Source organism: Psammomys obesus, unplaced genomic scaffold (assembly GCF_907164565.1).
Source record: "Psammomys obesus unplaced genomic scaffold, mPsaObe1.curated_primary_1811, whole genome shotgun sequence".
Lineage (NCBI taxonomy): Eukaryota > Metazoa > Chordata > Mammalia > Rodentia > Muridae > Psammomys > Psammomys obesus.
The window spans coordinates 2,142,414-2,160,136 of record NW_026592636.1 but is presented as its reverse complement, the minus strand read 5'-3'; the positions used below and the strand labels follow the sequence as shown (position 1 = coordinate 2,160,136).

At 51.6% G+C, this 17,723-nt stretch overlaps 1 protein-coding gene across 4 annotated transcripts in view; it reads left to right on the top strand.

The window, feature by feature from the left end:
* Positions 1-17,723, top strand: part of Ano1 (anoctamin 1) — a 92,447-nt gene that overhangs the window by 55,369 nt on the left and 19,355 nt on the right. For 2 of the 4 annotated variants that reach the window (XM_055614720.1, XM_055614718.1), the window contains 8 exons: positions 1,935-2,017; positions 4,174-4,185; positions 4,731-4,802; positions 8,540-8,614; positions 11,373-11,574; positions 11,736-11,847; positions 12,306-12,363; positions 17,102-17,202. In XM_055614720.1, the coding sequence (XP_055470695.1) occupies positions 1,935-2,017; positions 4,174-4,185; positions 4,731-4,802; positions 8,540-8,614; positions 11,373-11,574; positions 11,736-11,847; positions 12,306-12,363; positions 17,102-17,202 (715 nt within the window). The remainder of the gene's footprint in view (positions 1-1,934; positions 2,018-4,173; positions 4,186-4,730; positions 4,803-8,539; positions 8,615-11,372; positions 11,575-11,735; positions 11,848-12,305; positions 12,364-17,101; positions 17,203-17,723) is intronic. The other 2 variants (XM_055614721.1, XM_055614719.1) reach the window with 1 other exon arrangement.

Genomic DNA, 17,723 nt, shown 5'->3' with positions numbered 1-17,723 from the left:
AGTTCTTGGTACAGCATTTTGCATGTGGCAGCCTGAGAATCTCAAGCTCCAGTGACCTTGTGACTGCTGTCCATCCCCCTGCCTCTGCTGGCTTTCTGAGAGCAGTGTTCCCAGCAGACATTCAGCTGTTGTTTCTACCTTTGCAAGCTGTGTGTTCATAAAATCACCCATTCATCAGTGGTCACTGTGGAGAGCCTGTCTGGGCCAGGTACCAGCCGAATACTATGGACAGAGGAGCTAGACCCTATTCTTACCCTAGATACCTAGAAAGGCCACACAAGATGGACAGAGATCATCCTAGAAGGTGGCAGAAACAGCACCGATACAGCCTGGGGTTGGTCTTGTGTCAGTTCATTTTCATACAAAAATGAAATCTCTGAGATCTGGTAACTTTATAGAGCAAAGAGGTTCATTTTGGTGACACTGAAGGTTCAAGGTCAAGAGCCCACCTCTGGGGATATCCTCGTTGCTGGCAACATCGCAGGGCAGTGTAGGGCCTCACTTGGCAATGTCTGTTCCTCTTTCCACAAAGCTACAGGGGCTAATCCACCAGGCTCCACCCTGGGGACCTATCAGAACTAATTGCCGCCTGAAGGCCCCACCCCTGAATAGCACAGTAAGATTAGTTTTCATTGTCTTCATAGTTCATGGTGGTGATAAAATTTCAATATTGAGTCTTGGGAGATGCTCCAGCCATGTCTGTACCATAGCGTCCTGTGAGGGAGTCGGCTGATGTGTTTTCTTTTAAGATGTATTTATTGTATATGCATGTGTGTATGCTGAAATGTGTATGTCCCACTTGAGTGTAGTACTTTCAAAGGCCAGAAGACGGAAACGTATCCCCTGGAACTGGAGTTACTGGTGGTTGTGAGCACCAAATGGATGCTGGGAACTGATTTGGATCCTCTACAAGATCAGTCAGTGTGCCCTTAATCACTAAACCACCTCTCCAGCCCTTGGCTGGTGTGTTCTGACGCTGGGTGTGTTCGGCAGGAGGTGGGAGGCGGGGGCTGGGGTTAGTCATCAGCATCTCCTAGAGAAGGTCGCGTCTGAAACTTTGGTTGGTCTGTCAGGGATATAACACAGATGTAGATGTGATGGTTCATACCTATGCACTCTGGCAGTGGAGGCAGGAAAATCAGGGGTTCAGGGCCGACCTTGCATAATGCTCTAGTTTTCTATTGCTGCTGTGATAAAAATACCCTGACATAAGCAACTTAAGGGAGGAAAGGATTTATTTGTGTTGAAATTCTAGGTTACACGGAGGGAAGCCACAGAGGAAGGAGCTGGAGACAGCAGGCACAGGACTCCCACAGTCAGAGGGAAGGAGAATGGCTGCTTTCCCAAGGCTTGCCCTCAGCTAGGTCTCTTCATTCATACATTATAAAGCCCATGAAATGGTGCTACCCACATTCAGGATGGGTCTTTGACAATCAAGACAACCCCTTGCAGACATATCCACAGGCCAGTCTGATCTACACAGTTGCTCCATTGAGTCTCCTTTCTTAAGCGATTCTAGATTACAGCAAGTTGACAAGTAAAACAAACCATCACACAGCACATGGCCATACAGCAAGTTCAGTGTCAACCTCAGGTACACGAGACCTTGCCTCTAAGTATAGATAATCCTTATCTTTTCTGATCTCAAGATCCCCCAGGGCTTGTTCCCCAGGGGCCCTGAGAACAATAAGCAAGATTACTAGAGATCCAGGGTCAGAGGCTAGCCAGCCTAATCCTCTTTGCCTGGCTGAATTACCTTGGCCAGAGTTTGCACCTGCCTCAGTTTCTTCATCAGCAAAGTGGGAAAGCAATGGCCAGGCAGGGTCAGTGAGAGGGCTGAAGCTGCGTGGCCTTGGCCTTCACTTAGCCAGTGGCATGGAAGAAACAGGCTCTGCGTTATCCAGTGACCCTGACTGCTTCCCCTCATCCTGCAGCCGCCACCTTCATGGAGCACTGGAAACGGAAGCAGATGAGACTCAACTACCGCTGGGACCTCACAGGCTTTGAGGAGGAGGAGGTGAGTGGCTGTGTCCTCTCTCTCCAGGACCCCCTCTGCCACTTCCTCCAGCTCACATGAACACCCACCCCCCCAGGTCCTGACTGGCCCCCTATCCCAGGCTCGACTCCTGTGGCTCCTCCATTCATTGCCCTGGTATTCCTCAGTTGCCAGGGCAACAGTTTTCCATCTGCCAGTGTTTTCCGTCTCCATGCTCCCAAAGACATAACACCCACGAGTGTGGGTTCAGGTGTTGGCCAGGGCTCTCCACACTGACCTCATCACATCTGATGTTGTGGGGTGTGGGCAGGGAGTCACTGCTGTCCACAGGCCTCCTTCTTCTCTGTGCTCCATCCAAACCATCCCTCAGTCTGCAGGCAAGGTAGGTTGAGAAGCCCTTTACTAACTAAATGCAAACAGGGCTGGGTTCCTAAAAGATGCTTGGTGGTAGATGGCCATGGAGTCAGGGAGACACCCTCCCCCTGAGTCCCCTGACTGCTATCTCCAGCAGGAAGAAATTCCCAGTTAGGGTCATTAGGGAGTACTGTCCCTCCACACCCCAAAGAAGAGCCTCGATGAAGAGCAGGCTGTTCCCTGCATGTGCTGAGGCATGACCATTGCCTGGTGCAGCATGCTATCTCTTTCTGTAGCCCAGGCTGGCCTCGCACTTCCTACAGTACGGAATTCAGGACCCAGCCTCCCAAGAGCTGGGGTTATGGGGCTGAGGCACACCTTGTGGCATGCTTCCTTTGTTTTCTTTCTCTTTTCTTTTCTTTTCTTCTTTTCTTTTCTTCTCTTTTCTTTTTTTTTCTCTCCACCTCCGCCCCTTTTGAGATGGTCTCATGTAGCTCAGGCTGCCCCTAACTTGCTGAATAGTCAAGGATAACTTTGAACTCCCGACCCTCCAGGCTCTACCTCTGGAGTGTCGGGATTGCAGGCAGGTGTGCTCAGCCACATCTGGTTTAGTCACTGCTGGGGGTCTAACTCGTGGCCTTATGGGTGCAAACACTTTCCCATCTCAGCTGCACTGCCAGGGTTCCTCCCAGGCTTGCTTTTTATAAGTGAGGCCCTTTGATGTTTTTGATGTGTTACAAATCTTTCTCTCTCTCTCTCTTTCTCTGGAGCTTAAACCCAGGGCTTCACCACACTAGACAAATGGTGCAACTGAGCCCCAGCTCTGTGCCCTTATAAAACTCACACAGCTCACACCCTCCTGAGCTCCAGTCTGCTGGTCTCTCTTGGCCACGTGCACCTTTCAGAGTGCCTGTGGTGGCTTCTGATCCATGCTGATAGCAGCTTGGCAGCCAGGTTATGGTTATAAGGTTGTGGTCCCAGCCTCTGGGACCACAGTACCCGACTTCATCTGATCTGACACTATCATTGCTATGTGACCTGGGGTATATTGGCCCTTTACTGCCCCATAGGCACTGAGGAGCAAGCCTCAGTTGACCAGACTGAGGAGGTTTCTGCTGGGTTGTAGATGTGCCCAGGGCACAGAAAGCTTCCCAGAGAGTTACTTGGCTAACCATAGCAGGGCCTCACCTGCCAGCCACCCGTGTAATAGTGTCTGTCCTCTTCTGTAGTGAGTCCATTTCACAAATGACTGGTGCTCTGGCCTGGGTGGACCCATTGACCCTCAGGTGGCCTCTCTCATTGGTGCTATTTCCATGTTGATAATTTCAATAGAAGAAGCTGCTGGGTCTTCCTGTCCAGGTGGACACACTTCCATGGTGTCCTGAAAGCTGAGGGGAACACCTCACCACTCCCCATCTTGACCTCATCATGGCAAGATCTAGGGCTTTATTTCTGAGATGTATCCTTGAGGCCACACAACCCCAGTCGGCCTGAGTGAGTCCCCAAAGTGAGCCATTCATGTCCTATGGTTGGCCATGGTCCTGGGGGAGTGGCTTGCCTCAGGTGAAGGGGCTGCTTCCATCCTCCTATCCCCATGCCGTGGTCTGAACCCAGGTTGGATGGAACAAGGGGAAGCTAGGTCACTGTTCTCTGTGCTTCTCCATTGATTCTGAGAATTGCAGCGAGCTTGCAAAACTGGGATCTGGGAGCGGCAAACATCCAGATCCCTGTTCTGCTGGACATTATCATCATCCTGGCTCTACGGATGAACAACATCAGTAATGGTTCTTTCTGTTTTTGTCTTTATTCCCGGTTCCCCGCAGGAAGCTGTCAAGGTTTGGAATATTTTTTGGTCACTCTGCCTTCTTCTAGCCTATCTCTGGGGAGAGGGACCTTCACACACATGCTCCTGTCTTTCCACCAGACGTCTCCTCGCGGCTCTCACCTGGGCTCTGCTTTCTCCCAGTCTCACCTAACCTGGTCTTTCCTTCCAGCACTTTCCGCTGATTTGCTCTGGGCTCCCTGAGGCCTGGCACCTCCAGTCTGCCTGCGCTTGCTGCCTCTTGCTATGTCTTTTTTGACCCCTGTGGCTACTCCACAGAATGTTCCAGAGGGTCAGTTCACAACTGGGTGTTCACTGAAACCTGGCACAGCCAGGGCCCCGCAGGAGCAGAGGCCAGACCCTCTAGTCATTCCATTGATTTGGGGTTCCTAATGAGAGGGAGAGTCCAGGGCCAAGATTCAGGCCAAGTACAGGGAGTTTGACAATGGAGATGTGACAGCCAGCTGTGAACTGGTCCCCAGGGTTCCTGAGGCAAATACATGGAGGGATATGGACTCAGCACTAACACATCCTTTCTTGACTTGCTGTCTTTCTCAGGACCATCCCAGAGCAGAGTACGAAGCCAGAGTCTTAGAGAAGTCACTGAGAAAAGAATCCAGAAATAAAGAGGTACAGGCCCTGCCGCTTGTTTCCCATAATGACCTGCTGTGTGTCTGAAGTGTGATCAGGGGTCAGCAAACACTGTGTCTCAGATATGACCAGGGGTCAGCAAACACTTGTTTATAAGGTATGACCAGGAATCAGTAAATGTTATCCATTTATCAGGTATGACCAGCAGTCAGCAAAAACTGCGCTTTCCCAGATAGAGACAGGTATTAACAAATACTCCGTGCTCTCTCAAGACCAAGGCTCAGCTCAAAGAGTAAATATTTAAGCTGTGTTAGCCTGTTCCACAGCTACTCAGCTCTGCCACTGTAGCATGAACAGGGCTGTTGACAAAAGGCAAACAAATACACACAACTGTGTTCCCATAAAACTTTATTTACAAAAACAGGCCAGGGGCCAGATTGAACCAAAGGGCCTGAATTAGCCGAGCTCTCTTTAGACTGTTCCCTGATGTATCCTGACAGTGACCTCAACTTCAGCAAACATGTCACACTAGGATCTAGTTTCTGGGAAGGCCCTGCCCCACCCGGTGCAACCTGTGTTCTGCGTTAAACAATGAATTAGGAACATTTATAGAGGCAGAGTCCTGACCTCATATCTCTAGGTCCTGGAGTCTAGGACATAGGGATAGAGAGAAGATGTGGGCATCATTATGTGCTTCAGACCACTGTCTTTTTATTATAAGCTGTCCCCAAAGCCTCTTGTTCTGACTGGCAGGGCCTCACCTGCCAGCCACCAGTGTAACAGTGTCTGTTACGCGCAGTGTGCATTCTTGCACTGGCCTGTTTGTTATTCATGGTTTTCAAACAAGGTGGGATAAGACAGTAACTTCAGGCTGCTGGCTCATGTTGGTACTGGGTGGTATTGCAATCGGAAGAGTCTCTTCCAGGCTTGTGGTTTTGCTGATGTGTTGCACCCTCCACGTCTGGAGTAACCAGGACAAATCCTGGGCTCTTACCTTGTCATGTGTCCCATGCACAGAGCTCATGGTACCAAGCAGCCTCTGTATATAGTTGACAAATACATGGAGGTGACTATAGTAGAGGCTTCAAGCAGGCCAAGCACAAGACCCCATTCTTGTAGCAAGGAAGGGGTGCATCTCCCAGAACACCCCAAAGAGACTGAACAGGAATTAAGGATGCAAAAGGTAATCACAGCCAGATGTGGTCATGCACACGCCTTTGATCCAGCACTCAGGAGGCAGAGGCAGGCAGAACTCTGCCAGCCTGGTCTTCGCAGTGAGTTCCAGAACAACCAGGGCTACATACTGAGACCATGTCTCAAAAAGAAAGAAATTATATAAGCAATCGGTGTTCTGACACTGAGGCACAGCATTGTCAACTATAGGGCTGAGACAACCTTACAATCAAGTTACCAATAAAATGGCAAAAAAGAAAAGAAAAAATCATAATGTTTGAAGTTTACAATTTTCTGTTGGGCTGTGGTAGGCCACATGCGGCCCATGGTTTGGACACACCAGCCAGAAGTTGTCTGACTTAACAGATCAGCCGGGCAGTCCCATCTATACACAGCCTGGGGTCCCGTCCCCGACACTGCCCGCCAAGAAGACCCTACAGGCCTCCATCATGTCTTTAGGGCACCTTCCTGGCTCTAAGCCTGGGTGGAGACATCTCAGGAGTCAGCCTGAGCCCCACCCCCACCCCCACCCCTACCCCCAGTACTGTGGGCCTACTGGCTTTCTAGTCACATATCGCAGATTGGAATGAATACAGAAAAGCCTCTCTCTCATTCCTAAAGCAGCAGAGGCTTGGAGATCCCAACTCGCCACACTGCACCACAGCAGGCAACTTCAGAGAACAGGAGCTGCCTGACCCCAGCTCAATTTCAGCCCCAGCTCTTGGATCATGAGAGAGCCACACAGTTGTTGGGAGGAGGGTTTTTCCAAGCCTCTGGGAGGATGGTGGCCCTGAGCCCATGGGCTTCATATGGCCACATTCTCTCTCCAATCTCGTGTGGCTCCCAGTGACTGCTTTGCATTGAACTTTCCCCAGTTATGGAACAAAATCGTGCGGTTTTGCTCTTTTTTCTTTTCTGTTACATTATTTGTGCATGACACAACATGTGTGGAGATCAGAAGACAACCTTAGGAAGTCTGTTTTCTCCTTCCACGGTGTGGTTCCTAAGGTACTGAAGCATTCAGCTAGGCCATAAGCAATTTTTCCGGCTGAGCCTCCTTGCTGGCCCATGGTTATAAAGCCCATTTGGCCTCCCAACTAGCTGTATAACTGAGGATAACCTTGAATCTCTAATCCTCCTGCCTCCATCTTCCAGAGTGCTGGAATTAGAGGCATGTGATATCATAGTGTGTTTGTGGGGCTGGTGGTCCATTCTACCAACTGAGCTTCAGTCCCAACCCCATGCAATTAGTTTATTAAACCAGATCAGCCCCTGATTGGCTTGTCAACCTGTGCATCTCGAGGGCTTCTTGGCCTCCTTTCTGTTGTCTCAGGATGGCGGTGGCGACAGACCTGTATTTCCCATGCTCTAAAACACTGAAATCGCAGCCTGATGTGTTTCTGAAGGAGCCTATGGGGACTGTATACTGGATTCTTTATTCTGAAAACTTGTAGTTCCCCTTGCCCTGACCTTGAATTGAGTCTCTGTTGTGTGTTAACTTATTTAAAAGGCCCAGGGCCTGGTTTGGCCTCGGCACATGGTGCTCACAGAAAGAGTGAACCATTGCCTGGACCCACATCCCTATCCGACATCAGCAGTACCTGCCCCATTCCACCACCCAGTGCTCTCTTTCCCTACCCACCCTCAGAAGCGCCGGAATGTTCCAGAAGAACCGACCAACAAATGGAAGCAGAGGGTTAGGACAGCCATGGCGGGGGTGAAATTGGTACTTGTCTGTTTTGGGGCAACTTGAGCCTTGACACCATTGGCAGGCCTCCTTGGCCACTGTGTCTGTCCCTGGCCACCTCTGTGGTGTGTTCTTGGAACATTCCCATCCGTGCCCCTTTCCTCACCTCCCACTGCAGCCTGCCGTGTGTCGCAATGTCACTGCATGGCTGTCAAGGATCCACGGGGAGAGGATGCAGCATCATGGGGGCCGGGGGGGGGGGTCTGGAGACATGCTTGTCACAAGTGTCCACGATTGCTTCTTGCTTTCTTGTGAGCATGCATGCAGACCCTGCTGGCATGAGTCGCCTCCCATGTGACAACCAACCAGGCCAGCATGCTGGGCTCCAGTATGTGTTTTTGTCTTTGAAAGCCCCTCCTCCCCCACATGCTTGAAACTGCCCGGGTTTTAGTGACCTGCTCCCCAAGGTCCTTCCAGGCCAGCCAGCGCAGGTCCCAAGAGAGCCTCTGTGAGCTATGTGGCCCCAGCTCAGTATGGCCTTACAGTGCTCTGAGTCCTAACATGCAGTGCTAGCCACATGTTCCTACCTGCTCAGCAAAGAGAGAAATAGCTATTATGGTCTGGGTGGCAAATGGCCCAACAGCTTAGGACCTGTAGCCCGGGACAGGAGATTACAGAGAAAGAAGAGCATCTCACATGTGGGCGGCTCCCTCTCAGGTCCCGCAGTCCTTAGGGAGCAGTGGGCAATGCCATGCCCACGCATAGAGGAAGCCTAGCCTCTGAGGTCATCCCCTTCTCTGTCACACTGCGACCCTGTTCACAGGGGCGCTTTCCGCTCTCACTGTGCCGTCACGTTTGCTCAGCACCTTCTGGAGGGCTGGTTCCCAGTGAGTGACCAGATGGTTTCATGTTGCAGACGGACAAGGTGAAGCTGACCTGGAGGGACAGATTCCCAGCCTATTTTACCAACCTTGTCTCCATCATCTTCATGGTAAGTTCTAGAAGGTTGGAGGGACTGGGAGTCAGAGGTGCCCTGCACTCATCTTGGGACACTGTGGCCTTGACTCCTGGGATAGAGAGGGAGTGAGGGACCCCCCTCTTCTGTCCCTAAAATGGGACAGGCTGGGGTTTGTGATGGTCCTGCAGAATGTGATCTGACTGCAGTGACACAGTTTGCCCTAAGTGGGGAGTGGCTCACGCTGGGATCTCCTCTAACCCCTTAAAACCAAGCTGACAAATCTTAGAGAAACCTGTAATGGGATTTCACATGATGGTCAGGCATGACAGTGCACTCAAGAGGCTGAAACAGGAGGATTGCTACAAGTTCAAGGCCAGGCTGGGATACATAGTGAGTGTCTCAAAACAAAATCTAAGAAAAAAAACATTTAAAGAGGAGGAACAGTGCAGGTGGTTCTGAGCCGATTCAAATGATCCAGCAAATGCCCCACGGCTCTCAGGGGACTCCCAGCCCCATTGATCCCACCAGGCCTCTGCCTCAGACCTCCTGTACCCCTCTCAACCTTCATGTGACAGGGTGACTTATAGTCACCTTCTGTCTACCTAGAGGATCCAGAAAGGGGCAGCCTCCACAGGGGGGATCCTCCATTCATTTTCCTTTCCCTGGAGAAGCCAGGGACTCCCTGAAAGATAAGCTCGGCCTCATTTGCTTTGGTTCTACGTGATGAGGTCTGTGTCTCTCAGGCTGTTCCTGAGCTTCTAAACCTTGACCTCCCATGTAGCCGGTACCACAGACACACTCTCAGCCTCATTTTGAGGCACAACTGGAGAATGTCACCCCCAGCCCTCAGTCAGTGAAGGGCAAAGCTCGGGAACCAAGAGCCTCAAGCAGCCCCATAGTCCAGCTGCTCCTAGCAAAGGGACTGGCGAATGTTAGGAAGAGAATGGGTAGCCTAGGGCCTAGTGTGACCAGAGGTACCAACTTCCCCGGATTTGTCCTCACTCACCCTTTCTGCAATATAGCTACTCCATCCACAACATCACTTCTACACTCCAGGTAAGAGAAAAGGAAGGCTGAGAGTAGGGCAGAAAGATGAGCGGCTCAGGCTGCCTGTCTGTGAAGGGGGCTTCCTCAAAAGACCTTCCCACAGCGTGTCTCGTTGGTCGAGCCCTTTCTCCTGCCCACCTGCCCTGCAGAGAGGCTTAACAAGGAACACATGGTGATCTAGCATAGGTAGACAAGTGGAGCCAGGGTAGACGGGCTTGGATAAGAAACCAGCTGGCTGTCTTTTCCCAGAAGAGAATCCTGTCACAAGTGAGTCGGGCTTGTGGGCCAACGGAGATTCAGTTTCATCCCCGACCCCAGAGTTCCACTCAGGCACAGATGTTGATGCCCCACAGGTGCCGGTCCTGAAGACATTAACGAGCGTGGCCAGCCAGAGGTGCAGAGCACAGGGCTTGTGGCTCCCTGGGAGGAGGTGGGTGGAGGGCTGGCTCTGCTGAGTCACCACAGGCCCAGAGCCGTCCCCACCTCTGCATACTGGCACCAGACATGGCCTTACGGCCGGGAGCAGCCTCTTGGCAGGCCTAAGGGGTGTTCCGAGGAAAGCCCTCACTCCTTGGCATAGCTCAGGGCGTGGTACCCATGCCTTGTGCTTGCAAGGCATAGTGGGGGCTGCAGATGGTTTCCTGGGGAGGGTGTTTCTCTGTTTAGTCACTAACAGATGTCTAAAAAGGCCTTGTTGTGGCCCACAGTGTGCAGGGCAAGTCTTCTGAGGAGATTTCCAAAGGCCATGACCCCTGAGTGGGCAACATAGGTCAGCAGGGGCTGTGCCAGGCGCCATGAGGTACCATGCCAGCAAGCACAAGGCCTGCCCTATATCCAGGACACGGAGACATAAGGTCCAGAGGCCTGCCTAGAGCAGCCAAAAACCACACATAAGTGGCTGGAGCCCAGCTAGGTTCTGCTCTTCAAGCCTCAGACATGCCCACCCTCACCCAGCAAGCTCTAGGGTGGGGTGTGCACACCCTTGGGCTGGGCAGAGACTGGGTCTTACCCATGGACTCCTGCCAAAAGGAAAAGGAACCCAGACAGACGATTGTAGCAGGCGGAACAAATCTGTCACCGGCTTCCCACCCATCTCTCAGGCACCACCAGTCTGGGTTCCATGGAATGTTGTAGCCTGAGATGGGTTTGGCCAGCCTAGCAGCCTGCTGTCATGGAAGGGCTTAGAAGGTGGTTCCAAGAAAGCTATGGGGAGAGGACCCTGGCCATGTCCCAGCCAACCTGCAGAATGCCACCATCTGCCTGACCACAGTGGCTAAGGGTGCCTGGCTCAGCCCTGAACACAATCCAGAAAATCGGATCCCTATTGCCTCAGGTTGGGCAAGGAGCTTTCCCTGTAGCCATTCTGCTCTAACATCTACCAGAACAGCCACCAGGGTGTGACATCAGTGTCCTGGGATCTGCATGGGGGACAATAAAGGAGGATAGTATGTAGATCTGGTAAACTTTAGGCTTGGAAGAACCAAGCACTGAAACCCAGTCCCAGAGCTGGGTGCCCTGACCTAGCTGCACAACCTTGCTGGTCCTTGGAGTCCTTTCGCTTTTTTTTCCTTGTTCTGTGGGGTTGACGCCTGCAGAGCACTTGGCATCTCCAGTAATTTCAGCTTTAGTTCTGACGCAGAAAAATTGAGGGTTAGGAACAGATGGGCAGGCTGAAGGGAGCTCTTCACCTGCCCCCAAACCACCACTACCATTACCACTCAGCATGTCCACGCCTGCCCTGCAGATCGCAGTGACATTTGCCATCGTGCTGGGAGTTATCATCTATAGAATCTCCACAGCCGCAGCCTTGGCCATGAACTCCTCCCCCTCTGTGCGGTCCAACATCAGGGTCACAGTCACGGCCACCGCTGTCATCATCAACCTTGTGGTCATCATCCTGCTGGACGAAGTTTACGGCTGCATTGCCAGGTGGCTCACCAAGATTGGTGAGTACCATGTGCAGGATGGTATGAGCCCTGGTGCTGGCCACCCTTGAGGAAGGCAGCCTGGCCACTGACTGGGCTCTGGCCAGTCCCGCCTGCCCTTGGCCTGGTCTGGCCTGTCTGTGGGTTGCTAAGCACAGCCAACACCATGTGTCTCTCCTCAGAGGTCCCGAAGACAGAGAAGAGCTTCGAGGACAGGCTAACCTTCAAGGCCTTCCTGCTCAAGTTCGTGAACTCCTACACTCCCATCTTTTACGTCGCCTTCTTCAAAGGCCGGTAGGAACTCCTCGGCCCTAAGTTCTTCCCCCTCCTCCACTCTGGTAGAAGGCCCTGTTCTACCTTGTCCCTCCTGATGGTGGGAGGCTCCCACAGCCCAGGGAAGACAAGAAGTGTAGCTCCCACAGCCATGATGTTCTGGGGAGGGCTGGCTTCAGCTGGGGCGACAGAGCAGAGAGAGCCCCTAGCAATATAGACCCCAGACAATGGGCAACTCTGCCTGTAGACCCCAGACAACAGTCAAGACAGCAACCTCTGATAGTGCCCTGAGCAGGCCAGGTGGCACCAAGTGACTGGTATATAAATATGCATCTTGAGGGCCAGCCAGGAAAGGAGGCAGTCTGTGCAAAACCCTTGCTGGCTCTGACTGGGGATCTGCAAAAGCACAGGCCTTTTGGGTGGTGTCCCCTGGGGGGCTGAGTCCAGCTCTTTTCTAACCACTACCCCAACTGTCCCAGGTTTGTTGGACGGCCAGGCGACTATGTGTACATCTTCCGCTCTTTCCGGATGGAGGAGGTAACATGCCACCCCACCCCCCTTCCCAGCAGCCCTCTGCTTAGCTTCCTGTCCTCTGGTCTTCTGCACTACAGGCAGGACACTTTCTTGCCTCTTCACATGCCCACGTGGGTGTATAATGTCTTAGTTTCTTTCCCCGTCACTGAGATTAAAACACTCTGACAAAGGCAACTTAAGGGAGAAAAGGTTTGCTCCAGCTCACAATTCGAGGCTGTGGCTCATCAGGGCTGAAAGTCAAGGCAGCAAGGGCCTGAGGCAGCTGGTCACGTCTCGAACACAGTCAGGAAGCAGAGAACCAAGGATGCTCGAGCTCTGTTCCTGTTCTTCATTTATACAGTCCAGGATCCCAGGGGGAAACAGTTAGCTGAGCATGACAGTCCACACCTACCATCCCAGCTGAGAGCAGCCTGGGCCACACAGCGAGATTCTACCTTGAGGAAGAGAAGAAGGGGGAAAGATAGAGAGGGGGTCATGCCTAGCTTTTGTTGCTACCCTTTTGGTTCAAATTTTTGCTTTTTTTAATTTTATAAAGGGTTCTTGATTTATTAATTATTTGTGTGTATGTATGTGTGCCTTCTTTTTGAAATTATGCATTTGTTTTCTGTGCACTGGTGTTTTGTCTGCATGTATGTCTGTGTACGGTTGTTGGACCCTCTGCAACTGGACCTGCAGATATGTGAGTGCTGGGAATTGAACCCAGTTACTCTGGAAGAGCAACCACTGCTCTTACCCACTGAACCACCTCTCCAGCCCCATATATGTGCCTTCCTGAGTCTGTGTACATCACATATGAGTGGGTGCCTGAGGAGGGCAGAAGGTGTCATATCTCCTGGGACAGGAGTTGCAGCTGGTTGTGAGCCAACCAACAGAGCTGCTGACCAGATCCGCCAGAAGAGCAGTTAAGGGCTCTGAGTAGCTCGCTCGTCTCTCTCCAACCTCCTTTTTAAATCTTTTGTTTTTTTTTTTGTTTACCACATTTACTTATTTGTTGTGTGTGTGCACATGTGCAAGCTATGATACACGTGTAGAGGCCGAAGTGTAAAGTTTCAGGAGTTGGTTCTCTGGGATTGAACTCAGGTCTCCAGGCTCAGTGACAAGCTCCTTTACCCATGGAGCCAGCCCATCTGCCCTGTTTTTATCAGTACATACTAATTACACATAATGGGTCTCCTTACATGTTCATACACATATGTAACATATTTTGATCATATTCACCTCCATGTTCCCTATTCTGCTCCTCACTTAATCCCTGCCTCTTCCCTCTTCCATTTCCCACCCTCCCTCTCTCTCTCTCTCTCTCGACTCCGTTAGCTTCCTTGGGGCTACTTTCAATAGCCTTTGACTATTTCCCTCTCTGGTTAAAGTGAATTAAGAAGGAAAAATAGACCTTGGCTGCATTCTCTTAAACTCCGGCATGGCAGCACCCACCTCTGTCCTTAGAGCCAGTGTGGAAACATTTGGCTTCTGGCCCTGGAGGCTCACCTTCTGACACAGCCCTGACCTTTAGGCTTGCTCCATTGTATCTGCCAGAGGTTCAGGTCTCCAGGTAGCCAGCTAGCATTTCCAGCCCACAAGAAAGCTCAGCTTATCAGAAAACAAGGGAGTGAGGCTCGAGAGATGGCTCAGTGTTTGCTTGTACAGGCCTAAGGGCCTATGTCTGGTCCCTAGCATTCATACAAAAGGCCAGGCCTAAGGGCTGGAGAGCGCTCAATGGTTAAGGGCACTTGCTGCTCTTAAAGCAGACCCAGGTTTGGTTCTCAGCACCTACACTGTGGCTCATAACCACGTGTAACTCCAAACCTGTGACATCTAATACCCTCTTCTGGCTTCCATGGGCACCAGGCACATGTGTGGTACACAGACATACATGCAGGCAAAACATTCATATACTTAAAATTAAAAAATTGTTTAAGCTGGGCAGTGGTGGTACACACCTTTAATCCCAGAATTTGTGAGGTAGAGGCAGGCAGATCTCTGTGAGTTCAGGCCAGCCTGGTCTACAGAGAAAGTTCCAGGGCAGCCAGAGCTACACAAAGAAACTCTGTCTTGGGGAAAAAAAAAAGTCTTTAAAAAACCAAGCTGGATGGCTCCTGAGAAATGACTGACTTCTGCCCTCCACATGCATGCAAGCACAAGTATATGTCAAACACACACACACACACACACACACACACACAGACATGCATACACACACACACACACACCAGTAGAGACAGGAGTGGGCCTTCCTGATAAGGAAACAGTGGAATGAGGTACAAAGAGATGATCAGATAGTTGAGGTCAGCCTAGTTCAGTTATCTGACCACAGGCCCAGGCACCCCAGGGCCTCCTCTACAGATGTAGTGGTTTGTGGAGGATTCTTTGCTTCTTGCACAGCATCCTCTCTGCAGCCTCCGTAGGGTTAGAGGAGGGTCAGTGTAGAACATGCAGACCAAGTGTTTTTAGTGGAATGATAGCTCTTTAGGACGAAGACTTTAGTGACTCTATAGAAAGTTTTGCTCAAAACTCTGGCAATCACTGTGTCCAGGGCTCACCTTTGTGCTTGGGCCAGTTTGGTTTCACACATCTCATCAGCCCCTGCCTGCCAGCCCTAGCCAACAGTGGGGAACTGTGGGGTTTTTTGAGCCTCAGCGAACTGGCCACCACCACAACATGAGGCTTCCCAACCTCATGATCCCACCTGCTGTGGCTATAAACATACTAAAATCTATAGTCCGAAAGAAGCTAAACAACAAGGAAGACCCTAGGGAAGATGCTCAGTCCTCATTCAGAAGGACGAACGTGATAGACATTGGAAGCAGAAGAAGACAGGGAACAGGACAGGAGCCTACCACAGATGGCCTCTGACAGACTCTACTGATTAAGGTCTTGAAGCAGAGGCTGATGCTCATAGCCAAACTTTGGGCAGAGTGCAGGAAATCCTATGAAAGAAGAGGGAGACAGAAAAACCTGGAGGGGACAGGAGCTCCAAAATGAGACCAACAGAGCCAAAAAACAAACAAACAAACCCTGAGCCCTGGGGATCCTGTAGAGGCTGACACCCAAACCAAGGACAATGCCTGGAGAGGACCTAAAACCTCAGCTGAGATGTAGCCCATATACTTAGTATCTAAGTGGGGTCCTAGTAAGGGGAGCAGGGGCTTTCTCTGGCAACAACTCAGTGGCTGGCTCTCTGATCACCTCCTCTTGGGGGGAGGGGTACAGCCTTCCAAGGCCACAGAGGAAGATAATGCAGCCAGTCCTGATAAGACCTGATAGGCTAGGGTCAGATGGAAGGGGAGGAGGACCTCTCCTATCAGTGAACTGAGGGAGGGGCATAGGGGGAGAAGATGAGGAAGGGTGGGATTGGGAGGAGATGAGGGAGGGGGCCACAGCCAGGATACAAATTGAATAAATTATAATAAATGATAATAAAAAAAAGATTCTCCTTAAAAACAAACAAACAAACAAAAAAAAAAGAATTGTGCAAGCCCCAGGGAGGGGAGAGGAAGGAGCCTGAGGTCTGGCCATCTTCCATTACCCACCTGCTTGCTGGTTCACCTGTCTCTGAACCCTGAAAAGACAAAGCACATGAAGGTGTTGTAGGGACCCTTTCCTCTGAAGGCTCCTGAGGAGGGTGGCCCACCTCTCCCAGCATCTATAGAATCGCTGATAACTCATTCCCTCCCTTTCTCCCTCCTTCTCTTTCTCCCTCCCTCCACCCATCCTCCTTTCCTCCTTCCCTCTCTCCTTCTCTTCAGTTTGTACAAGTGTGTTTCTCTCTGTTGTGTGTGTTTGTGTGTATATAGTATGTGTATGTGTGTTTCTCTCTGTTGTATGTGTTTGTGTGTATATAGTGTGTACATGTGGAGGCCAAAGGCCAACCTGAGTAGGCTCACCAGGCAGGCTAAGCTAATTGACAAGCCAGTAATCCTCAGGAATCCTTCTGCCTCTGCCTCCCCAGCACTGGGATTACAGACACAGCCACCCCCAGCTGGGAATGGAATTCCGGTGCTTGTGGGGCAAGTACTTCACTGACTGAGTCAGCTCCCTATTCTTTTTATTGAGCCGAGGTCTAATGTAGCCTACGCCAGCCTCACGTAACTGAGTTGATTTTGAATTCCTGATCCTCCTACCTCTACTTTCACAGTGCTAGGATTACAGGTGCGTACCACCAGTCCTGGCTTCTTGGTGGCCCTTTCTGTATTGCTCCAGATGCTGGAGTCTCCCTCTGGGTCTTTGTGTTCTGCAGAGGTCAGAGGTCACTGAAGCAGGGCATGGTCCCACCTCCTTTGGCTAACCACATCAGCAATGACTTCTTTCCCAAATAAGGCCTTGTTCTCAAAGTTTCAGAAGGTGGAGATGTGAACCCCCTGCCTCTGCACGCATGAGCGTGTGTGCGTGCGTGTGTGCGTGTGTGCAGATGTGTGTATGTGAGGTGGCTTGAGGAGAATGTCAGATGTCTTCCTCTATCACTCCCTCCTTATGACTTGAGAGAGGGTCTCTCACTGTCCAGCCAGAGAGATCTTGGTGTCCACTTGCCTCCGCCTCCACCCCACAATGCTGAGAAACCATGCAACTACGCTTGGCTCTGGGTTCGAACTCAGATGCTCATGCTTGCACAGCACGAGATCTTACCCACCACCTCCCTAGCCCTGAACCTAATTTTTAAGAGGCCATGAGTCACCCCACAGGTTGAGGGCCAGCCTGGCCCCCTGCCCAGAGCCTGGCTAGGTCTGACCTGCCCTCTCCCCCACAGTGTGCCCCGGGCGGCTGCCTCATGGAGCTCTGCATCCAGCTGAGCATCATCATGCTGGGCAAGCAGCTGATCCAGAACAATCTCTTTGAGATCGGCATCCCGTGAGTGGCAGCTGCCTCGGGAGGGGACGTGGCAGGTGGGGTGGGTGACTCAAGCGGACTCTTGAAGTAGCCTCTATGACAGGTGAAGCAATAGCCTCTTTTGGGGTAGGAGACATCAGAAACGGGGAGGTGAGGAGGATGGAGAGGGGACATGGAGCGAAAGTTGCCCCACTGTAGACAGGGAGCTACGGACTCCCACCTTTAGGGTGCCACACAGCCCCTGGCTGCATACTGCCTCCTGAGTGGCAGACTGTCCACCCAGGGGTTAATCCCCTCAACCCGTCCCTCAGAGGTGCAGGTTCCCTGGAGCTAGAGCCATTGAGTACTGAGGAAAGGCCACAGGGGCATGGCGCGGCCCACATTTCCTGGGTGCCTCCAAGGGCCTCACACAGCAATAAGTGGCCTCGCACTCTCCCTGCCACTCAGCATCTTAGGAAACCAGCCGAGCTGTGCTGCCTCTGGGAGAAGGGCAGAGCTGTCATACCCTTCCAGTAGGCCTCTACCAGGCATGGTGGTATATG